Source organism: Macrobrachium nipponense, chromosome 31 (assembly GCF_015104395.2).
Source record: "Macrobrachium nipponense isolate FS-2020 chromosome 31, ASM1510439v2, whole genome shotgun sequence".
Classification (NCBI taxonomy): domain Eukaryota; kingdom Metazoa; phylum Arthropoda; class Malacostraca; order Decapoda; family Palaemonidae; genus Macrobrachium; species Macrobrachium nipponense.
The window spans coordinates 20,156,621-20,177,506 of record NC_061093.1 but is presented as its reverse complement, the minus strand read 5'-3'; the positions used below and the strand labels follow the sequence as shown (position 1 = coordinate 20,177,506).

The 20,886-nt window shown below is 42.6% G+C and overlaps 1 protein-coding gene across 5 annotated transcripts in view; it reads left to right on the top strand.

The window, feature by feature from the left end:
- Positions 1-20,886, top strand: part of LOC135206668 (clumping factor A-like) — a 38,174-nt gene that overhangs the window by 5,313 nt on the left and 11,975 nt on the right. For 3 of the 5 annotated variants that reach the window (XM_064238040.1, XM_064238043.1, XM_064238044.1), the window contains exon 2: positions 4,114-5,463. In XM_064238040.1, the coding sequence (XP_064094110.1) occupies positions 4,114-5,463 (1,350 nt within the window). Of the gene's footprint in view, positions 1-3,089; positions 3,167-3,217; positions 3,904-4,113; positions 5,464-20,886 lie in introns of those variants that run through there. The other 2 variants (XM_064238042.1, XM_064238041.1) reach the window with 2 other exon arrangements.

Below are 20,886 nucleotides of genomic sequence, written 5' to 3'. Positions count from 1 at the left end.
GAAATTTGACTGTGAAAACGGCTACATTCTCGGTTTATTTGTTGTCTATTTTCGCTTGTATGTCGTTTTCCAAACGTCATACAGAAAAAGAAATAACACGCTACAACCTTCTACCAGGTGAGTTACCCCACCCATAACCCCGCTTTCCCAGCGTTCCTCCTTACTGTAGGATAGAGTTCTTGGGTCATAATTCTCCCCATGGTCTCCACCCAAAACCCTGCATTCCCAATGGGTCCCCCTTACCGTAGGATCGAGTTCTAAGGTAAATTACAGGTTAGTCACAGCCAACCCTCAAAAAATAACAGTAAATGTTGTTAAGCAACCAAAATAGTACTATAGGAAACTGCAAATTCCAAAGAAATACCTGTCACATAGTTATTAGCTAGGTCTACCCTTATGTCTTTTGTTTTATGATATTTAGAGTTTTATGTTTTTTCATTCATCCCCATGAGGCTGGTACTAAACACAGCTCCCATTTTGAGTGTAAACGGTTGTTGTCAAACTGGTGGGGGAGTGATAGTAGTCTTCAGTGGCGGATTACCCAATATGCTAATTAGGCTAAGCCTATGGCCCCCCCCTGATTCAAAGTCTCTAGCCTCTATATCAAAAATTGAGTAGCTGCAAAAATGATTGGCCCCTTATCAGTGGCAGATCTAGAAATCTGTATTGGGGGGCCACTTAGGATTTTAATATTATAATATATATATATATATATATATTATATATATAGATATAATATATTATTTATGTATATATATTACTAATATATATATACCAACAGTTTCGTCCTCCAGTTGGAGGACAAAACTGTTGGGCATTTTCATTTTCCATTTTCATTTTCCTATGTGGAATACAACTGAATTACCATATCTTCGTGTCTAAGAAGATTATGTACCAGTTATATATATATATGTGTGTGTGTGTGTGTGTGTTTACACAGATACAGTTCATATATGTATGCACATATATATTGTAAGTACTGAATTACAAGGATTAGAATATCTCAAAGACTTACTAGTCTATCCGAGGAGACATCATGTGCTCACTTATCTTTAGGAGCAGGTTTTACAATTCATTCACAGTGTCCTAATGATTTTGTTTAGCTTTCTTTTGAACTATTCTACACTGCTGCTGTTTACAACTTCTGGTAGCAGTTTAGTCCATGTGTCACATCTTGTATGTGAAGTAGTTCCCACAATGCGATGTGTTGTATCTCTTCAGTTCTAGTTTCCAGCCATTATTTCTTGTCTGGTTTTCGTTTAATATGAGGAGGTTGCTATCTACTTTTGTTATGCCTTTCAGTATTTTGACTGTCTATTAGTTGTCCTCGCAATTGTTATGTTTTTAGATCATACATGTTCAGGCTCTGTAGTTATCTTTGGTAACCTATTTGCCTACTGGATGGGATTAACTTTGTGTCTTTTCTTAGTGTTGGTGACCAACATTGTACTGTATATTCAAGATGTGGTCTAACTATTGATGTGCAGAGGTGCATCACCGTTTCCTTATTTCTGTATTTGAACTGCTTCTTTATGTATCCCACTAGTTTCTGTGCCTTCTCTTAAGCTTTTATGCATTTTTTTGTGGATTTTAAGTCCTTGGTAATAATACCACCAAGGTCCTCTTGTTCTATGCTATTTATGTCATTCCTTAGCAGCATGTAGTTGGCATGAGGGTTGTTTGTTCTTATTTGTAACACTACATTTATCCAGGGTAAAACGAATTTTCCAACCAATCATATTTTCCTTAGATCATTTCTTAAACTTTCCATTGTATCTGGGTCTGCTGCATTTACACCTAGTTTGGTGTTATCTAGATTTTTTTGCTATCTTGATGGTGAAGCCTACAATCTGACGATTCTGATGCTTCGCCATTTATTACAACTCTGTTTTCTATTAGTTAGCCAGTCTTCAGTCCAGTCTGGTATTTCTCCTACAATTCCTAAAACACTTAACTTTTGTCATTATAGTTTCTTTTGTGGAACTTTGTAGAAGGCCTTTTAAATCTAAGTAGAATATATCTTTTGCTCTGCTACTGTCGTAAATACCAAGCATGTTATAAAAGAAGACTTCAAGAGCCTTGATAGGCTGTTTAACAAATTGTTTCTATCTATATGAGAGAGAGTCTGTTATGAAATACAAGTTGTTGAAATCAGTTTTTTTGTATAATAAGTTTTCATTATCCATATACTATTGGTAAATTGTAGCATTTAAGAGTGATTTGTTCATCCTTTTAGTCATTGCTTATGTACTTGGGGATTATTGCACTTGCTATGATAGTTTTTTTTTATTTATACATATTGATTTAACAAGAAGCCTTGATTAACATTATGATCATTGTAATGAGAAATTCTTGTCATTTCTGTCTAAAGTCTAATCTGGTAAAAAAAAAAAAAAATCCTTCAAGTTCAGCATACTAGTAGTCTAATTTAATGGCCTATGTACTGTATGTACCTCCTATAAAGATGCACTTTCCATTGTCCAGATATATTTATTATTAATTAGTGAAGAGCTGTAATGAAGCATCATGAACACTATCAGTTTTAAGCAAGGGTCAGAGTAACAGCCTCCACAGTGCTAAAACTCCAGATAAGGTTCATCATATTGATTCTATCCTATTGTGAAGACTGAAGGTCTGTTCTGCATATGAACAAAGACAAATTTTTTAATCAGTTTGTATTTTTCATAGCTAACACACCGGAGGTCTTAACGTTAATTGCTCACCTCCAGCCACCCCTCTCATGTATCCTGGGTTGGAAGAAAGACTGATATTTTGCTGGGGTACGATTTTGGTCAATGACCAAGCATCCACTCCGTATATGCAATATGCACGAGTTGCTAGATGCCACAGATTCCTTGTTTTACCATTTTTTATTGTTTTTACCGGTTTTCCAGCTACCGCTAGAAGATTATCCTATTGCTAAGACTTGAAGGTTTGTTAGCTATGAAAAATACAAATTGATTAAAAAATTTGTCATTTCAGAAGCAAATGATAATGTGATAGATGGTGAGTTAGGTATTTTTATATTGTAAGAAGTTGAGAGTGCAAAAGATGAGCTCTTTTCTCCACATCTTTTATCTCTTTTTCAGTGTTATCTTGATATTAATGTGGTGGTAAAGGCGAGGTTTGTGAAAGTGTCAAACAACATTCACAAATTTTAAGGAAGGTAACCCAAAATTTTTTTTATTCTTATTCATTAGCCATGTTGTAATAGCAGGCCAAGGTGTCCTTTTTCTGTGTAGGGTTCTAGGTAATTGGATCTGTCATCCTTAATTTCAGATAATCCATCTTCTCCCATTGTTGTAAAACAAATGCAGTTTTTTCTAACTGAATTTTATCTTGCCACTCATTCTTGCTGTCTGGTATGCAACAATACGAAATACCGGCATGTTCAATATACCCACACAACAACAATTCTCTCTATAGAGGATTTTAAGACAAATAAAATGGAAACCTGAAATAAAGGATCTGTGTGGAAAAGGAAATTTTTATTTCTAAAAAAAATTGTGTTTTGGTAAATAGTTTTTTTTATGCCATACATATAAATACTGTTTTAAATTTCTACCTTTTTAAATGACTGTATTCCTGACAGTTATCATTTATAGCTCCTCTAGCAGTGTTGATGCTATTGTGAAAGGATAGCTTGAAAAGTATTGAGAAACAATCCGTGTTTAATTTGTAGCTGTCTAATTTTTTTAGAATTAAAATTGGAATGCAGGCTTTTGTCAGAGCATTGGCATCAACTAAATTAGCATACACATTTAACGTGTTGTTATATTGCAGTTTCATATTTGTTCTTTAACTCCATTTAGACCCTTCAGTCATTGACGGTACATACTGCATCATACACTTTCACAAAGTAATGGACCCATAAAATACCCCTCTACAAAATGGAAAACTTTGGTACGTATTGTACAACTAACAAATGGGTTTGTAACAATGATGCAACTGGTTACATTATTTTATTTACCTTCCATCTACAGGAAGTATGTATGTGTGAAAGTTATTAAAGTTTATCAATTCATTTAGAAAAAGGCATAGACCCTTCTATTTACATAAGACTTGTGTCTAACTTTGTTTTCAAGTAAAATTTGTACTTTATTTTCATTCCAGACTGTAATCTCGAAGCTGGAGCCATCAGAACCTCCAAGAAGCCCCATTCTTTTTCAGAGTTGTGGACTGCACCAATCTACTGAGAACGCGAACGCAGTAATGATGAAGGAAATTTCTGATACATGGGATGTTTCTGAAAATGGTTCCCCCATGAAAGAGGAGGATACCAATAACTGTACACTTGACATTCCTATGCATGGAAATGACTGGAATGCAAAACAGTCTCATGAAGATAGCTTTATGAGTGAATCATCAGGTTATGATTATAACAAAGCTGCAGATGAAGATGAGGGTAGTAATAGAGCAATGGATGAAGATGAGTATAGTAACAGAGCTTTGGAGGAAGATGAAGATAGTAATAGAGCTGAGAATGTAGATGAGGGTATTACTGAGAATGTAGATGAGGGTAGTAACAGAGCTTTGGATGAAGATGAGGATACCAATAAAGCTGTGAATCTAGATGAGGGTAGTAACAGAGCTTTGGATGAAGATGAGGACAGTAATAAAGCTTTGAATCTAGATGAGGGTAGTAACAGAGCTTTGGATGAAGATGAGGATAGTAGTAGAGCTGTGGATAAAGATGAGGGTAGTACCAGTAACATTGCTATGAATGAAGATGATGATAACAAAGCTGTGGATGAAGATGAATTTAGTGACAGACTTCTGGGTGAAGGTGAGGGTAGTAAAACAATGCATCATACCTCTTACAATGAAAAGCTTGTTTTGAATTTATCTGCAAAGTCTCAAAATCAAAATAGTAACCAGCCTCCTTTTAGTCAAGATGAAGAACCTGGTTGCTCTCTAAGTGCAGGTATTAATAATGCTTCTGTTAAGGTTGAAATTGAAGATAGTGCATCATATGGGCTAGAACATGTTATTGCTTTGTCAGTGAAGACAGAAATTGAAACAAGTGATGCAAATGACAATCCAGGAAATTGTGAAGCAGCTGAAAATCACATTGAAAATGGTCATTTGAATGTTACAAGTCCTGGCAGAAATGTTTCCAGTAATTTAGAAGTTACCAGCAATCCTGTATGTACTTCAGTAGATAACATTGTCAGGCATGTGAATCATGAAAGCAGCTTGAGTGGAAGTAATGACACAATCACTTCAGTTAGTGATATGGAACTACGCGCAGATGAATCCACAGATGTAATAAATGTAAGTGAGGCAGAAACTGAAGAAGTCATTAATGTTACAGCTGGTACAGAAAGCAATATGTCTACTAACACACTAGACTCCCCAGAGCAAGAAGTGGTTGATTTGGAATCATATCAGCCATGTGTTGTGGATTTAACATGTGAGGAAGAAGATGATGTTGACGTTGTTGCTGTTGTTGAACCTGTCATAGTGAGTATGATATTTTTTCTTGTATGTCCGTTTTTTCATTCATGTGATTCAGCAGGGCCATTGTAGTTTGAGGTTTGAATAATCATGGAATGTTAGTTTTTTACAATGCTGGACATCATACATGATAGTGTATTGTGGTTGTATTTATTTTGGATGAAACTTAACTACTGTTAAAGATAGCTTATATCTCTGTGCCAATAGGTGAATTGGCATTCAAGCAAAAGAGAAGATTGAATAGCTGCCTGGATAGTTGTCTAGTACACCTGTTCTCCAGCAGGTGTGTTTTGGTTTTGCATATAGGCACTTGTTGGTATTTCTTTGTTTTTTCTTTATGCTACTTTTCATAGTACATACTGTACAATTGGAATGAAGGCTGAGAACATCAGGTTATGTAGAAATGTTTACTGTGTTAGCAAGATGTTGATATTTGAGGTAGATAGACAATGTTTATGCTGGCTGCAGGGATATAAAGTGTGATCTTGAGATTGGATGTAAACAAAGAAGGGATTTTCAAAGGACTGCTGAAGTTAGTTAGTATAGGAAGAGAAGGGAAGCAGATACATGGATTGTAAAAGCAAATAGTTAGGTTAGGGTATTAACCTATCATTTCTTCCTGCTCTCCATGTCCATCATTACTCAGTCTGTGGCTTTACCTCTGCTAATGCTTTAGCTAGTTAAGAGACTTCTTCTTTAGCTCTGTCTTCTTCTCCCCTTTGGTTCAGAGAAAGCATTTTGAGAAGTTAGAACAGAATTTAAACTTTATTTTCGTCAATAAAGGTTTCTTTGAATTCAAGTTAGGAAACTGTTCCTGGTTTCCCCGTAGTTTACAATCATTTTTGGTTTCCCTTGTAAGAGATAAGGTGTTGGTGCCCTCGTCTCTCTGTAGCCTAAGCCCTAGGAGTGCCCTATGAAAGTTGGAAGAGTGTCTGCTGCCAGGGAACTGCGTTGGTTCTAGGGTTGATGTGGTTCTGTGTCCTCTTGTCACATGCCTCTTATTTTGTTCATGAAACTTACCTGTCAGATATATATATAGCTGTATTTTCTGACGTCCGACAGAATTTCAAAACTCGCGGCACACGTAGTGGGCGGCCAGGTGGTAGTACCCATTCCCGCCGCTGGGAGGCGGATATCAGGAACCATTCCCATTTTCTATTCATATTTTTTCTGTCGCCGGTGCTGGAAACAAAACTGTTTGCTAGTCACCTCGTCTAGGATTTTTGGATTATCTCGCTTTAAATTATCTGATGACTTTTGGTATCGACCTCGGATTGTTGGATTGGCCCACCGCGTAATAGTGGATTAGTTTTGATTTTGATTGGCTTTTCTGTGTACATGATGTCGGATCAAGTACAGGGAGTTTCAGAGTGTGTGTGAGGAGTGAATGTAAGGTGAGGCTTCTTAAACCTTAAGTTGATCCTCACACAGTTTGTATGGAATGCAGGGGGCATGTTTGCTTGGTTGATGATCGGTGCAATGAATGCAAGGATTTGTCAGATGATAAATGGAAGATGTATGAGACCTAGGGCGTAAATTGGAGCGTGATAGAGTCAGGAGGTCTTCCTCCAAGAGCAGTTCTACAAAAGGTAAAGGAATGTAATATTTCTCCTCTAACACCGGTAGATTTTGTTCAACCTAATCCTGTGATGTTGCCTTCGGGCCCTATTGCTGTGTCTGGAGAAGGTAATGCCCTTTCTCTGATTCTCGAGTCTATTCGCGCTCTTGAATCTAAAGTGTTGGCCTTAGAAAACTGGACCCTGTGAAAGTTTGTGATCGTGCCCCTAGTGTTGTGGAGGGGCGTCAGATCGGCCCCATAATGCCCTCTAGGCCTAGACCTCTATCGGACTCCCAGGACTCAGGAAGTGGGTATGTCGAAAGCCGCAAGAGGGTTACGGGGGCTCCCCACCGATCTGGCGTCCCTTCGGCAGGCCTTGTTGCTAAGTCCCAGGCTGCCCAAGGAGCGCGCACGGGCACGCGTCCTGAAGGATTGCTTTTCGTCCTCCGAAGCGTCCTCCCCGCGCAAGGGTGGAGCGCTCGGAGAGACTCTCGTCCGCTGAAAAGGACCTTTCGTTTTGAGGACGCGTTCCACGCTTTCCTATGTCACCGCTTTTCCTCCTCAGAGGAGTGGTTAGAGTCTCAACCGACGAGGAGATGGGTGAGCGCGCACAGGCGTGCTTCCCCTGAGATGCAGGTAGCTGTACCTGCGAGAAGGAAGGAGGCGTCCCCTCGCCCCTCGCCTTCTCGCAGGGTCGAGTCCTGCCCCTTCTTCTTCGTCCACCTACGAAGAAAATCCTTTATTTGGTCCCTTCATGACCGATTTCGTCTCTCATGGCTCAAAGGACTCGCCCAGCAGCAGTCGAGCCTAAGCGGAGAAAGGACGTCAGGCTGCCCGTCAAGAGGACGAAGCAGTCTCCTTCTCTCTCGTCTCGTTCGTCTCTCTCTCCTCCTCCGGTATCGTCACCGTCTCGTTCTCCGAAGTAGATCTTACGCTCAGAATGATGCTTTGCGCTTTCGCAGGACGCTTTTGAGGATGCCTTGCTGCTAGGCGGACGTTTCTTTTGGCGCCTCTCGTCAGGAAGCTCGTGCTCCTCTCGTAGGGACGTGTCTAAATATAAGACAGTTCCCGTTGTTTCAAAGGACGCTCTACGTTCACAAGATGTCCGTCCTTCAAAAGGATCGTCATAGGGCGAGTCCGTGCCTGAAGCGGTAAACTTCCAATTAGCGGAAGTCTTTGTTTCAGACCTAAGCCTGCTGGACGTACGCCCTCTCCTGATGGACGTTCTCCAGTTCCTCTTAGAGAAGAAGGGGAACATAGTGTCCCAGTGGAGTTCAGTCGAAGAGGAACCTCCTGTAGTTTCGGCTCTGTCTCAGAACGATAACGTTCGTTGTGAGGCTGTTACGTTCGTGTTCGGGGATAAGTTTCAGCCAGGCAGCCCCTAGGTCTCCTCCATCTCAACTTTCGTCTTCTAAGTCAGTCAAGACTCCTTGAGATTGTCGAGATGAAGACGTCGCTTTCAACCAAGAGGGCTTTCAAGAAGCTCCAAGATTTTATGTCTCGAAGGAAGGACCAGGGCAAGACCACTTTCGCCCTTCCTCCCTCTAGACTCTCCGGGAAAGGAGGCATTTGGTATGAAACCAAGGAGGACGTGGGGGTGAAGGTTCCTTCGTCCGCTCTTGGGGACTTCTCCAGTTAGTAGACGCTCAGAGGAGGTCCCTCTTATTATCTGCAAAGGTGTCCTGGACTCTTGTGGAGACGGACCACCACTTGAAGGGACTGCTGCGCACTTTGGGTGTCTTCAATTTCTTAGACTGGTGCTTGGGAGTTTTGGACCTTCAGTCCAGAAGCCCTGATTCTCTCAGTCTGGGGGAGCTGTCCAGCGTGTTGTCGTGTATGGATAGGCCGTCAGGGATGGTTCGGAAGAGCTGGTTTCTCATTTTTGGAAACAGCTTTCCTGAAGAAAAAGAGCTCTTCTATGTAATTTTACCGCTAAGGTCGGTTTCTCCCGCTCAGAAAGCGGAATTGCTCTTTTCGCCCTCTTTCGGACCATCTCTTCCCCCAGGCTATGGTGAAAGATCTTGCGACTAGTTTGCAGGAGAAGGCGACCCAGGACCTCTTGGCACAGTCTTCAAGGCGCCCAGCAGTTCCTTCTACATCTTCGTTCGTGAGACCCCCGAAGAAAGTCAAACCCTTTCGCGGGGCACCCCCCTCGAGAGCAGCTCCTCGAGGGAGAGGTTTTTCGAGAGGAAGAGCTTCATTTAAGCCAAAATCTACCAAATGAAGATCTTGTCCTTCAGACGCCAGTCGGGGCCAGGCTGAAGTTCTTTGCGGAGGCATGGAGGCAGAGAGGGGCGGACCCTTGGACTCTCAAGATCGTAGAGCAAGGGTACAAGATCCCCTTTTTACATCCTCCTCCTTTAACATCAACTCCCAGAGCCTCTCTCCGACTTATCAGGGAGAGAAGAAAAGTATCCTTTTCGATCTTTTAGACCAGATGGTCGAAAAAAGAGCGGTGGAGCAAGTCGTGGACCTGGGGTCACCGGGCTTCTACAACAGGATTTTCCTGGTGCCGAAGCAGTCGTCGGGTTGGCGCCCAGTCCTGGATGTGAGCAGGCTCAATCTTTTTGTGGAGAAAAACAAGTTCAAAATGGAGACGCCTCAGTCAGTGCTAGGAGCCTTGAGACCTGGCGACTGGATGGTGTCTCTGGACCTGCAGGACGCGTACTTTCACGTCCCCGTCCACCCTCTTTCAAGGAAGTACCTGAGATTCGTCTTAGGCAACAGGGTTTGGCAATTCAGAGCCCTCTGTTTCGGTCTCAGCTCGGCCCCGATGGTTTTTTGTTTTTAGAGTTATAATGAGGAATGTAGCGAGGTGGCTCCATTCTTCAGGGATCAGGATATCCCTCTACCTTGACGATTGGCTGATCAGAGCGTCGTCGAGAAGAAAATCGTCTGGATGACCTTCAATCGACGTTAGCCCTAGCAAAGTCCCTGGGCCTTTTAGTCAACTCCGAAAAGTCACATCTGACCCCGACACAGTCCATCGTGTATCTGGGGATTCAGATGGATTCAGTGGCTTTCGGGCGTTTCCATCCCAGGAACGTCAGCAGCTAGGTTTAGAGAAAGTGTCAGCCCTTCCTAGGGAGAGAAGCTTGCTCGACGAGGGAATGGATGAGTACTGCTGGGCACCATTTCCTCGCTGGAAAAGTTTGTACTCTTTGGGAAGACTGCCACCTCAGGCCTCTTCAATTTTTCCTTGCGGAAGAATGGAAAGCCAAGGAGGACCTGAATGCGATCCTAAGGATCTCAAACACAGTGAAAGACCACTTAAGATGGTGGCTCGACCCTCAGAAGTTGCGAGAGGGCTTATCCCTAAATCTTTCTGAGCCCCGACCTAGTGTTGTTCTCAGATGCTTCCATTTTCCGGTTGGGGAGCAACACTAGGAGGGGAGGAATGAAGTGTCAGGCTCCTGGAGAGGGGAACAGGTAGCCTGGCACATCAATGTAAAGGAACTGGCAGCGATCTTCCTGTCGCTGCAGTTCTTCGAAGACAAAGTGTCAGGCAAGGTCATTCAAACTCAACTCGGACAGTACCACAGCCCTTGCATATCTGAAGAATCAGGGAGGAACTCACTCCCGATCCCTTTTTCTCCTTGCAAGGGAAGTTCTGCTATGGCAGACGTAAGGCAGATCAAGATCCTGACGAGATTCGTGGCAGGGGTACAGAATGTCAGGGCGGACCTTCTCAGTCGTCGAAATCAAATTCTGCCAACAGAGTGGACCTTGCACCAGGAAGTCTGTCAGCAATTATGGAGGACTGTGGGGACGTCCTCTAGTCGACCTGTTCGCGACGTCGAGGACGAAGAGGCTTCCTCTGTATTGCTCCCCGGTCCTGGATCCAGGAGCAATTGCGGTGGACGCGTTGCTCTGGAGCTGGACAGACCTAGATCTTTACGCCTTTCCCCATTCAAGATCATGGGGGAAGTCATGAGGAAGTTCGCAGCTTCAGAAGGGACAATGTTGACTCTGCTTGCCCCGATGTGGCCAGCAAGAGAGTGGTTCACAGAGGTCATGACTTTCCTGTGGACTTCCCAAAGAACGTTGCCCTGGAGGAGAGATCTACTCAAAACAGCCTCACTTCAAAGTATCACAAAACCTCTCCGCTCTGGCTCTGACTGCAGTTCAGACTATTGAAAAGTTGGCCAGAGCGAGAGGCTTTTCGAAAGCAGCTGCGAGAGCAATCGCTAATGCTAGAAGAGCCTCTTCAAGAGCTGTCTACCAATCTAAGTGGGCCTCCTTCAGGGCATGGTGCAAAAAGGAAGGAATTTCCTCTTCCACAACCTCTGTGAACCAGATAGCAGATTTCTTGCTCTATTTAAGAAATGTGCAGAAATTGGCAGTTCCCCCCTACAATTAAGGGTTATAGGAGTATGTTGTCGGGCGTTTTTTCGACACAGAGGACTGGACCTCTCCGACAACAAGGATCTACGCATCTCTTAAGGTCGTTCGAAACCTCCAAGATTCCACAGCAAGACCACCCTCATGGAATCTCGATGTGGTTCTGAAACATCTGGTGTTAAGTCCCTTGAGCCTCTCCGACGAAGCTTCTCTACGGGACCTTGACGAAGAAAGCGCTTTTCCTAACTTCTCTGGCGACGGCGAAGAGAGTTAGTGAAATCCAAGCGTTCAGTAGCCTAGTGGGCTTCAAGGGGGACAACGCTGGTCTGCTCGTTGAGCCCGACTTTCTTGGCAAAAAATGAGAACCCGTCTAATCCTTGGCCCAAGAGCTTTGAGATCAAAGGTATGTCGGGTCTCGTGGGTCAAGAACCAGAGAGAGCCCTGTGCCTTGCCAGGGCTCTCAAGTTCTATGTTCATAGAACTAAAGAGATAAGAGGTCCCTCAGGTAATCTCTGGTGCTCGGTGAAAAGACCAGATTTGCCTTTGTCAAAGAATGCTGTGGCTTTCTTTTTGAGGGACGTCATTAAAGAGGCTCATTCCATCTTGCCAGAAGACTGATTTGAGCCTCTTTAAAGTGAAAGCTCACGAAGTTAGAGCCGTAGCTACTTCTCTGCCTTCCAAAGGAATATGTCTATCAAAGATATCCTTGATAGCACCTTTTGGAGGAGCAATTCCGTATTCACCTCACATTACCTCCGGGATGTGAGAACGATTTACGAGAACTGTAGTTCTTTGGGGCCATACATCTCGGCAGACACAGTTTTGGGGGCTGAAGGTAGCTCTGCTTCCTATCCCTTAGCTTAGTTTAGGTTAGTTTTATTGTTGTGTTTTTGGTTGATGGTGAGATCTTCTGTGGAAATCTCCCATTCTTTAGTTTAATTGTCAGGGGTCTTTTGGTTAGTTGGTCAGGTGGTGGTCGGTTGCTGTGTTACTCCCATATGTTTGGCTCGATGGTCTTTGTCACGTTGAGGTCATGTCCCCGTTGACAGAGCATCCAGAGCTCACCAGCACTACAGGTCTACACCTGGCTGGCTACTCTGATAAAAGCGGAAGCAGGCTTAAGTGACGTAATCACAGAGTCTACTTTGCTAACAGGTAAGGAACCAAGAAGTACATCGTCTACTTAATTTAAGTTTCCTAAAAAATCCTATTCTGTCTCTTCCCACCATCCGAAGGTGGATTCAGCTATATCTATAATTGACAGGTAAGTTTCATGAACAAAATGTTATTGTTATAATACAATTAAGTTTGTTCATACTTACCTGGCAGATATATATAATTAGAGTGCCCACCCTCCTCCCCTCAAGAGACAAGGGTCCTGAATACAAAATATGAATAGAAAATGGGAATGGTTCCTGATATCCGCAGCCTCCCAGCGACGGGAATGGGTACTACCACCTGGCCGCCCACTGCGTGTGCCGCGAGTTTGAAATTCTGTCGGACGTCAGAAAATACAGCTATATATATATCTGCCAGGTAAGTATGAACAAACTTAATTGTATTATAACAATAAAATTTTTTTGTCATCCGAGTCATCATCGAAAGGAAAATAGGGTGGAGTTCTCACAAGCTGTCGAGACCTTCTAAAAGATCGTGGAAATCGCCAGCTTGGGATTCTATCCCCGGAAGTTTTCCGGAAGGCTATCCACCTGAGAAGAAGAAAGACATTTATTCATTAAATCCTCCTTCCCCTGATCGGATACGGAGAAAAGAAAAACGACTCTACGAAGATCCTAGGAGAAAGGCAACAGTAGATATCTTCGTTGAAAGAAGTTTTGAAGAAGGATCCTCCCAGGAGAAAGGATCTCTTCTTTCCTGTTAAGAAATCCCGTCCGATAGAAGTCTTTGACAGCTCTGACGAGGCGCCAGGCGCAAATCGCCAACAAGGCGAGAGGATTCTAAAGAGGCGCCTGAAGCGGCTGAAAATGAGGCACAAAGCGCCTGAAACGAGGCGCCAGAAACGAGACGCAAAGAGCCTGAGCGGCTGAAACGAGGCACAAAGCTCCTGAAGCGCCTGAACTGAAGCGCAAAGCGCCTGAAGTGAGGTGAAAAGCGCCTGCAAACAGGCGCAAAGCGCCTGAAGCGCCTGAGATGAGACGCAAAGCCCCGCGCCTGAAACTATAAACCAGGTATCTTCAATCTGGAGATGGAGTTAGAGCCTGATTCTGTGAAGGTGAAAGACATTTGAGGCCTTCTTCTGATAAGGACAGGAGTTTGTCGCACAGGCGGCCGTCGCCCTTCTCAGGATAGTCTTAATGCAAGTACAAAGGCAAGAGCAAGATCGGCTTTTTTCCTGGTGGGGGGGGGGGGGGGGGGGACTCAAGATGGGGGGGGGGGGGGGTCGCAACAGGCGGCCGTAGCCCTTGTCAGGTTAAAATCGGTACTGCTAAAAGCTCTTCACCTTACGAAAGCAGGCGCTCTCCTCCGGTTGCTCATTCTTCTCCCAACTTGATGGACAGGAAATGGAAGATAGATCGGAATTGGAAACCTTTTTTATTGGAAAAAACTTAGTTCATTACTATAAGACGATATTAAAATCTTCCCTTCTAAAATAATGCAACCTACCATTTACAGAAAGAGTGGCAATCGTTTGCAAATTAAACAAGATTCGTACGAGCTCTCATTCATTGATTAGTGGCTCTTCCAAATAATAGAGGCATAGAATACGGCCTTATATCCAAGAGAATAAAAATTTAAGGGATTCTCTTCGATCCTAGAGTTTTTCATTGCGATCTTTTTCAACTAATACTAATTCGTGTTTATTGACGAAAAGAACGAAGAGGGCAAGATTTCCATTCTCTCTCTGAATCGGAGAGGAAAGAATGTAGTAGCAAGACTTGCTGTATACGACTACTGAATGACAAGTCATATACGCATACCAGAGTTGCCTTTGTGGTTCGCTACGGAATTATCTATATCCTTACAGGATTTTCCTGGTAAGGACTTCGCTTAAAAGGTTTGTTACAACAATACCTACTCAGCTTTGGTATTTAACAAAGGTTGTTTGGCTTAAATTTGCATTATTAAGAGCTTCCTTAGGCTCGAGAATAATTTTATTATATTCCTTCATTGAATGAAGTAACTGGCAACTCATGATGAATGCAGCCAGGCAGCAAGCGAGACTGCCGGGCTGTCATTCTAAGGCTAATACAGTACCATCCGGTTCTCGGTCATGAGCAGTCTGTTACATCTCTCCTCCTCCAACGGGATCGAATGGTTAACCGTATATTCCCCCTACAATCATGGACTTAGTCTCGAATGGAGGGGATAGTTAAGCTAACTAAATAAAATATTGTCTGCCTTTTGCTCAAAAAGCTTTCAATAAGAAAGATATTATAACCTTTCAATGCTGTTTACCGTAGGTAACATTATTAAAGGATTCTAAAGCAGCAGAACATTATATTATATAATGCTCTCATGCTTTACGCAAAGCATGGCTTTTTATTAGAATACCATTGCTTAGTGAGAAGATGGATGTAGTAGAGAATTCACTTTAAGACTACGTTATGGTCAAGTCTTTCGAGAAACGCACACACCTTTTTGAGAATCGGATATTGCTCAAGAGAATATGGATGAGTGGGATGGGGAAACATTCTCTTTGTGGCAGAAATGGTTTCCCTGAATGGACTACTACGTATTGAGAGTTTTTTCCTACTAAGAACGGAATTAACATGTGAAAGGAGGTCAGGTACCATAAAGGCACAGATGTTCTGGCACATAACATACAGAGAATTAGAAGAAAGCGCCAGCCTGGCGCAAAGCGCTAGAAGTGCCAACCTGGCGCAATGCGCCAGAAGCGCCAACCTGGCGCAATGCACCAGAAGCGCCAGTTTGGCGCAAATTGCGCCAGAAGCGCCAGCCTGGCGCAATGGGCCAAGAGCACCATCCAAGATATTTTTCTCGTTTTAGCGAGTATTAAACCTAAGAATCCAGTAGCCTCTCGGACAGCAGGCTCGGTAACGGCAAGATTCGTTCCTGATTTCGTTACCCTTTTAATCACTTAGGCCAATTCTACGACTCTCTCATATCGCAAAGAGCATCGTGAATCTCTTTTTTTTGCTCCTGTTCGTGTTAAAAAAGAGAACCTATTTGGAAAACAGACAGGGAACGTAACGATCCTTAAGAGGTTCGATGCAAGATTTTGCATGTCCATGAGAACCTTCTCGATCGACGATAATAACTGTTAACACGTATGTCTAACATTTATTGGAAAGAGTTGTGAGAACCTGCAGAAAAGTCTTCTTCATAGATCTCTTAGCAAGGTAGAAGACGAACGGCTTCCTATAGACTGCTTCCTTTTCCTCGAACCAAGAGAGGTAGCAATATACGCCATCTTTATTTTATAGAAAGGGGAATAAACTTTAGTCTTTTTTCCCCTAAATATAAATTCTTTACAGAATTTAAGATAAAGGGCGTCAAAGCAAGAGAGGATAATACTTTATACCTCATTTTGGCCTCAGAGAGGTTGGATTCACAGAGGTCACGTTCTTCTCACTGCATGTTTTTGGAAATCTTTTCCAAGAGAGTCTGGATATTCTATCAGCATCTATTATAAAATGGACCTTAACAACCTCTCCACTCTGAGTCTGGTCCTGCATGCAAGATGACCAGAATGTGGACATGGAATGAGAGGATTTTTTCAAGGTAGTATGACAATAGTCATGGCCAAGACATAGAATTGCTGCAGACCGTGCTAGAGGGAATAAGGAAACTGTCCTCTTCCGATACCTTTGTGAACCACATAGCGGTTTTTTTCTTCCCTTTCAGAAGGAAGAATCACCTTTGTATATATCTGCTATCAAAGAACGCAGTAAAAGGCTATACTCTGTCTCTACAAAGGGAATTGGAGATAGCAGAGGATTTAAGATTTTCGGGATCTTATACGATACCTCAATAGGACAAGAGTAGGATATCATGTACTTCTAATGGGATCTTTTTTGTGGCCACAGATTCCATGTTCCGACAAGATGGAACTGCTCCTCATCAAACTTCTTTGAGAAATTTTTATGAGGGAATTCTTTGTTTCTCTTGGTCCTAAACGACCAAGAAGACAAGTGATTTTTTGAGCATTGGAATCATCGCATCAGATTCTATGGAGAACTAGGACAATGGGTTCTTGCCAGCATAGTATGTCTGGCAAAAGAACTGAAACCCCCTATTCCTGATTCAATGTTTTCAGATAGAGGTTTCGTTGTCCAGGCAGGGGTACTTACGTTTTCATCTACAGTAGAATGGTTCAAACGTTTGCCTACAGTGTCTTTGGTATGCGATGACGGCTCGAAATGCTTCCCAGAAGGTGTTCAGAGGGATACAATAAAGAGCTAGAAATCAGGAGTCCTCCCAATTTCAGCTCAGAGTCTCCTTCGACTTCCAGGCTTCTTCCCTTCCTTCGGGCAAGGATAGGGAAGATTCTGTAACGAGAAACCCCTTCAACATGTAAGAAGAGATCTCGTGAGCAACGGAAGTATTCAAGAAGGACCCTCCTCGGAGGAAGACTCTTATCTCTCGTACGGTTAGATATCCTATCGTCTACTGGATGTAGCTGATTACAATCACCTCCCCTGGCCGGAGAAGACCAAAAGCTCAAAGTGAAAGAATTTCTTCCCACCCTTCTCCAGTCTCCTGATAAACGATTGTGGATGCTCAGGACTTTCGGACAATGTAGCGCCAATCAGGCGCCAAAATACCAGAAAACAGGCGTAAAGACCGCCAGAGGAAGACAGTCCAAATAAACACTGTCATTGTCTGATGAGGAGAAGGAGCGTGCCTCCAACCTGGCGCAGATGTGCTAGAGGCAAACAAATCGGGAAAAAGTGTCGATGTGGGCATCGCCAGTTTCCTTGAGACTCTTAACAAGCTCGAAGCTCCAGCAAGTGGGGAGAAGTCAGCCAGGCGCCAGGCGCGAGGCTCCAGGCAGGCGCAAGGCGCTAGCCAGGCGCGAGGCGCCAGCCAGGCGCGAGGCGCCAGGCAAGCAACATGCGCCAGCCAAGCGCGAGGCGTCAGACAGGCGCGAGGCACCAGCCAGGCACAAGACGCCAGCCAGGCGCAAGCCAGGCTCTAGGCTTCATCCAGAAGAGATCAATTTCAAAGAAAGCCCTGGTCTTCTTTGGAACAGTGTGATCTCTAAAGCACTTCTTAAGTAACTTGATGATTCCTTCAAACAGCTGCGAATTAAAAGCGCTTGAAGTGCGAGCTTTTAACAATTCTTGTTCTTCCCATAACAATATGTCGTGAGAGACATATTAGCTGTAATTTACGGGAGATGCAACTCTGTGTTGTCTTCTCTTTGCACGAAGGAGGTCAAGTTGACCTATGAGAGATCCTTCTCTCTTGGTTACGTGTCTACGGATACGTTGCTGGGATAGGGAGCCGACACTGATCCTTAACTAGTGAGTTAAAAAATTTATTTTAACATAAGTATACTATTTCTTTGGGTTATTTGAAATGAGTTTGGGGATAGCTCTTTTCAAATTAAGCACAAACCCTCGTGTTAGGATCAGGTGATCGGGATCGGTGTTGTGCTCCTTAATTATGCCTATGGCATAGGTGTGTTGTCATGTAATGGGGAATAAGACCCCATTGACAAATGCCCACTAGATTCTGTCAAGTAAGTGGATAAGACCCCATTGACAGATCTACAAGAACTCATAGCCATAGGTCACATCCTCGCTGAGGCTCTTGAGACGAAGCAGACTACTAGCAATAGCTAGGAAGTCGACCCTTCGTCGAAACACACAGGAACTAAGGTTTTTATTTATTTATTACCTACAACGTATGTTGTTTACCTGTCTAATCAGTAAATAGCTGTCTCTTGCCCTCCACCGAGGGGTGCCAATCAGCTAAGTATATCTGACAGGTAAGTTGAATGTATGAAAATGATATTGTTATGATACAATAAAGTTTCATACATACTTACCTGGCAGATATATACGATTATGGCCCACCCAGCCTCCCCGCAGGAGATAGGTGGAAGAGAAAATCTGTCCTTAGAAGGTAATAGTTCCTATTCCTGCCACCCAGCGGCAGGCGGTAGATCACCTGACCTACCTACCTGTAGCGTGTGCCGCGAAATTCGAATTTCTATCGGGGACGACGGAGTCTATAGCTAAGTATATATCTGCCAGGTAAGTATGTATGAAACTTTATTGTATCATAACAATATCATTTTTTATTAATATTTTTGGGTGTCTGGAATGCATTAATTGTATTTACAGTATTCCTAATGCGGATTATTGTTTTGGATTTTGTACGTTTCAGACTTTGTGAGACGTTCAGGAACAGATTATGTATGAAAGCCAAGGTTCCATTGTAATGTGTCTTTAGTGATTTGTACTTATTCTGATAAAGGTATTAAATTAACTCGATTGTTAAACCAATTTCTTCTACATCTACTTCTTCTAAATTCTTATCTGCTACTGTATTCCCCTTTCTCTTTGAAATGCACATGTTCATCCATTATCTGTTGTTTCTTTGGCTATCAGCAAGTTTCTTGCTTCTGCTTCTAGTAGTGTTTCTTTTTCCAATCATACCATGGTTATGGTATCTTCTGTTGTTTTCAAGATAGTTATTATTCAAGCACTACTAAGCTTCCTAAGGATGTCATATGAGAATGCTGTCAAGTCTGTCGAGTTGCTTTTGGACGAGGCAGGATTGTTGGCTGTCACTCCTCTTCCCCCTCTTTCCCAACATTTCCCATTTTCTGATGTTTCGTTTTAGACTTTCATTGTCTCCCTTTCATTGAGTCACAGATTCTTTGTGGGTAGTTTGAAGATTTTCAATTCAAAGAATCTCCTTTGGTTTGTTGGCATTTGCCAGAAGTATCGTGGTTTGCATTACATATTCTCATTTAGTGAAGGAGAGACCATGTAAAGAGTAGGTTTTCGACGCCCAGTAAGTATTTCTAATTCAGTCAGAGCGTGTTTTGTGTCGTAACTTTTCTCGTTCTCTGGTGCATAAAGATTTTTTAAGTCTTCCAGTACTTTTCTTCCTGTTTTTTAAAGTCGGGGAGAACTGCTTCTTTTGATACAAGCACTTTACCAGCACTTGAACCATCTTTGGTTGAAGACTGTTTTCTTTGTCATGTTCAGTTGAAGAGATATACATAAGACTGACGTGAACTTTTGACATGCTGAAATGGAGTGAGTTGTCCACATCTCTTGTATAGATTGCTGAACTTTTATCATATACTGGGCAAAAGTATGTCTCATCTCCATGCCAGCTTAGATAAGTTGAGGCACTAGTTTAGTGTGTTGGTTTGTGGTACCAGCTTAAAGTGTTTGTGGCACCAGCAGGATTTTAAGGAGGAAGAGTGTTGACTTTTGTTGTCAAAGCCATTTCTGATGCTGGAGGCAAATGTTCTCAAGCTTATACTAACTCGGTTTTGAAGAAATAAGAAAACTTGTACTATCTTTTGTAAAATGGCAGCTGTTTAGGTTTCTCCATTTGGAGGATATTGTGATACATGTCATACCTCTTTCTCCAGGTATTTTATACCTTTCAGAGATCTGAAATGTTGGGACGATTTTTATTTTATATATTAAAATGATAATAGATCAGTATAATAATACAGAATAAATGGATCTGTTGTTTCACCTGGCTTAGTCTTAGCACATTATGCTTTTCAGCGACTTCCCTCACTCCTCCGCAGACCGTTTCTTATCTGGTGATGAGGATAGGTTATATTTTTGCAATCTGCAGGCTTTTCTGTCAAAAGATGAATAAGTGCTTAATGTTCTCAAAGGATTTTAGCCTTTAAGGAAGCTTCCTATGAGATAATGGCTTTCTTTGTTAGGAACATGTCCTCACTGAAGAATTTGTCTGAATAATCAGGCAAATTACAGTGCAGTCTCGGCATAATAGATTATAACGTATAGCAAATGTTCATTAAGCTTTCAACTAAATTCAGGACCATCATTGTTGCCTAGCTCTGTAGAAGGGATGCCAAAGCTACAAGTTAACAAGTTTATTCTTGAGCCTATATCCAGATTTTGTTTTTTCCCTCCATCTTGCAACAGGATTTGTGAAAAGTGTCATTACACTGACCTACACTAGTACAAGAACAAGACATCAGGGTGGTGGAAAGACCATTGAAGATTCTTGGTAGATTCATCCCTAAGAACTTGAACTCTTGGATAGATGAATGAGTCTATAATGCAAACTCAAGGTCAGAAACTCAGTCTTAGCGGAAAGACTGCTTCTTAGTGGAAAAATGAACAACACAATATTGGTTCGCCAGTTCATTCCATGGAAGGACAGCGTTTTTGCCAGTTGAGAGTTCAGGAAGGAAAAGCCTGCCTTCAGAGTGGTCATTAGATCTGTTAGTTTGGCAGTTGCTGTGGAATTGGAGGAGTACTCAAATGTAGACTTCTCAGCATGCGGATGAACAGAAACAACCAGTTTACTACTACTCCTTTGAGGGCCCTCAGGCTTGAGGGTGGATGCATTTCTTCAAGTTTAGCCTGATTGAGACT